The sequence below is a fragment of the Botrytis fragariae genome (genome assembly GCF_013461495.1).
Source record: "Botrytis fragariae strain BVB16 chromosome Unknown tig00000225, whole genome shotgun sequence".
Classification (NCBI taxonomy): domain Eukaryota; kingdom Fungi; phylum Ascomycota; class Leotiomycetes; order Helotiales; family Sclerotiniaceae; genus Botrytis; species Botrytis fragariae.
Window position 1 is genome coordinate 880,999 of NW_023501002.1, and position 2,418 is coordinate 883,416.

The 2,418-nt window shown below is 39.6% G+C and overlaps 1 protein-coding gene across 1 annotated transcript; it reads right to left on the reverse strand.

Annotated features, from left to right (window-relative positions):
- Positions 1–221: 221 nt before the first annotated feature.
- On the reverse strand, positions 222–590 carry Bfra_011338 (uncharacterized protein; the record flags this gene model as incomplete). Its single annotated transcript, XM_037341666.1, has 2 exons — positions 222–439; positions 539–590. The coding sequence occupies 2 exons, from the start codon at positions 588–590 to the stop codon at positions 222–224; spliced, it is 270 nt and encodes an 89-aa protein (XP_037188478.1).
- Between the last annotated feature and the right edge of the window lie 1,828 nt (positions 591–2,418).

Below are 2,418 nucleotides of genomic sequence, written 5' to 3' on the forward strand. Positions count from 1 at the left end.
TTGATTCGCATTGAGAACTCACTTGCACTGACAAGTAGTCTTCAAGAAGTTAAGGCTCGAATGGTATGCTTCTGGCTGAGCTTCTGAATATGTGAGCAACAAACGCTTGTAGCTTACACATGTTTCCCTCCCTCCCCTATTAGCGCTGCCATTCTTCGCAGTGAGTTAACCATTTCGATCTAGACCCAATAATATAAAATACTGTCCTACGAATTCATACATTATCTGCCGAACGAACGGGTTCCTCTTCTAACCAGTTTCGATAACTTGCCCTCAACGATTTCCTCATTTTCTCTGAATTCCAAACCCGCATAATTCGGCTTGGGGAAACCGTGGTCAAATAAAATTAAAGCTATGATGCTCGCAGATAGCAGACGGAGGAAATCCGAGGTACGGCTAACTGGAGTATTCAGATTTCGCGTCGCCCCAGGTCCGCCGCCTAGATGAAGACGTCATAGCAGAAAGGATTTTATACCTGTCACAATCGAGGTCTACGAGTCTCATCACTCTCAGTATCAAACGCATAGATTAGAAATACCTTGGATGTATTTGACAGCAATGAGGGTGAGGAATATGTGGTCTGCAGGCATGATCCTCGGCAAGCAGTGATATTATAACCAAGTTCCGATGATTGGAATGCAGGGAGATCTGGTTATCTATGGGATGTAGTGGGAGGATAGATCGACTCATTTAGGACGATGTTAGGGAGGTAAAACTTCAACGATATGGTTGGTGTGAACTTAAGTCATTGATAATGACTCAAGTTCTCATAAGTGTCACGAAGTTATAGTAATGAAAGAAACATATCTTGACATTTGGTAGTAGACCTCAAAAGACGACAGCTAGACTCTCCTGTCGAAGGGATTTCAAGACGAATATGAAAAGCGTGTTGAAATGGAGAGATTGAGCAGGCTTATCTATAGTGAAATTATAGTGATGCTGGCATGTTGGGTTACTACCTAGATAGAATTCCATATCATTCTCGCGCCAATTTATTATATAGACAAGAGTAACGATAAACTTGAAATACTTTGAAGTTTTATATGTATCATTCACAGCTTACGACCTTTTTCAAACAGTATTTATGAGAGCGTAGTCGTGAATGATAGCGAAATTATCTTTGTAGCATATTAGAGACCTATCACCGTTCTCATTTTTTCGATCGTAAAACCGAGTAAAATATGCTGTAACAACTACAATCAAAATACTTCGATAGTTGTTAATAAGTGTATCGGAGGTTTGTTATGGACCATGATTCATTAAAAGACAGAGATTCAATATCAATAATGTTGATCGAAATTATGAGACTCTATGAGGCACCGCGAAAGATGCTTCATTATCTCATTTGATTATTGTGCTTACGGTGAGGTTACCGTGACAAACACCGTGACAAAGCCTCAAGGATCGTGCTCCGGGTCACGGTAATGTGATAAAGTACCGTGACCAACCAAAATTTCAGTTCCATTGGTCACCTCAGCGTGACAGTATACCGTGACACGACCCATAACAAAATGAGAAGCGAAGATTTATCGGAAAACAAAAAACCCTAAATAACCAATTGTATACGGTATTTCTGTAAAGATAGTGTCAATGAGTATGTGAGAAGTAGTTGCAATTCTCAGAAATTAGTATTACAATAATTATTTATAAAATATAGAAAGAGGTTAATACTATTAAGGTATTTATATTTCGGTTTAGAATTCTAATGAGTAGTTCGCAGTCTTAAAAATTTAGTATTCAGTTCTTTTCTCAAAAGTTCCAATTATTTTATAACTAAACGAACGTAAATAAGATGGTCCTGTCTGTAGCTAAGTAAACGAAAGCCTTTTGATTAAAGTGTATTGATCGAGAAATACTATTATGAGTATAGTGTAGTACCATTCGTAGTTTCTCTAAAGATTTATTTAGAGATCGAGTATAACTTTAAGATTAGAGGTAAGAATAGAGCTTTTATATACTATATTAGAATTGAGCAATGAGAAAAAAAGCAAGAGGATAGAAGAGAAAGTGAGGGGCAAAAGAAGCGCGAGGAATGAGCAGTAGGAAAGTAAGAACGAGAGCGGGGGCGAAGATGAGGGTATTGGGGCGCGGGAGGGGGAAGGGCAGAGCGGAGTAAAACCGCCACCGTTTCAAACACATGGTTTCCAACATCATCCCCGGTGACCCCCGGGCTCGATACGGGGGGGAGGGCGTCGGCTTGGGCGGAATTTTTCCTATTTTTCTTATTTTTTCTTCTCTCTTTGAATATTTTCGATTTTTCGGGGAAAACACAGTGGATTTTTCGAAAAATTGCTCCCGGTGAGTAGCTTACAGTGAGTGAAAGCCTATTCATACACCCCACGTACCCTCCCGGTGACCCTCGTAGAATTAAATATTAGTTCCCGGTGAGGTTATTTTAATATATATTCACGGTTCCCA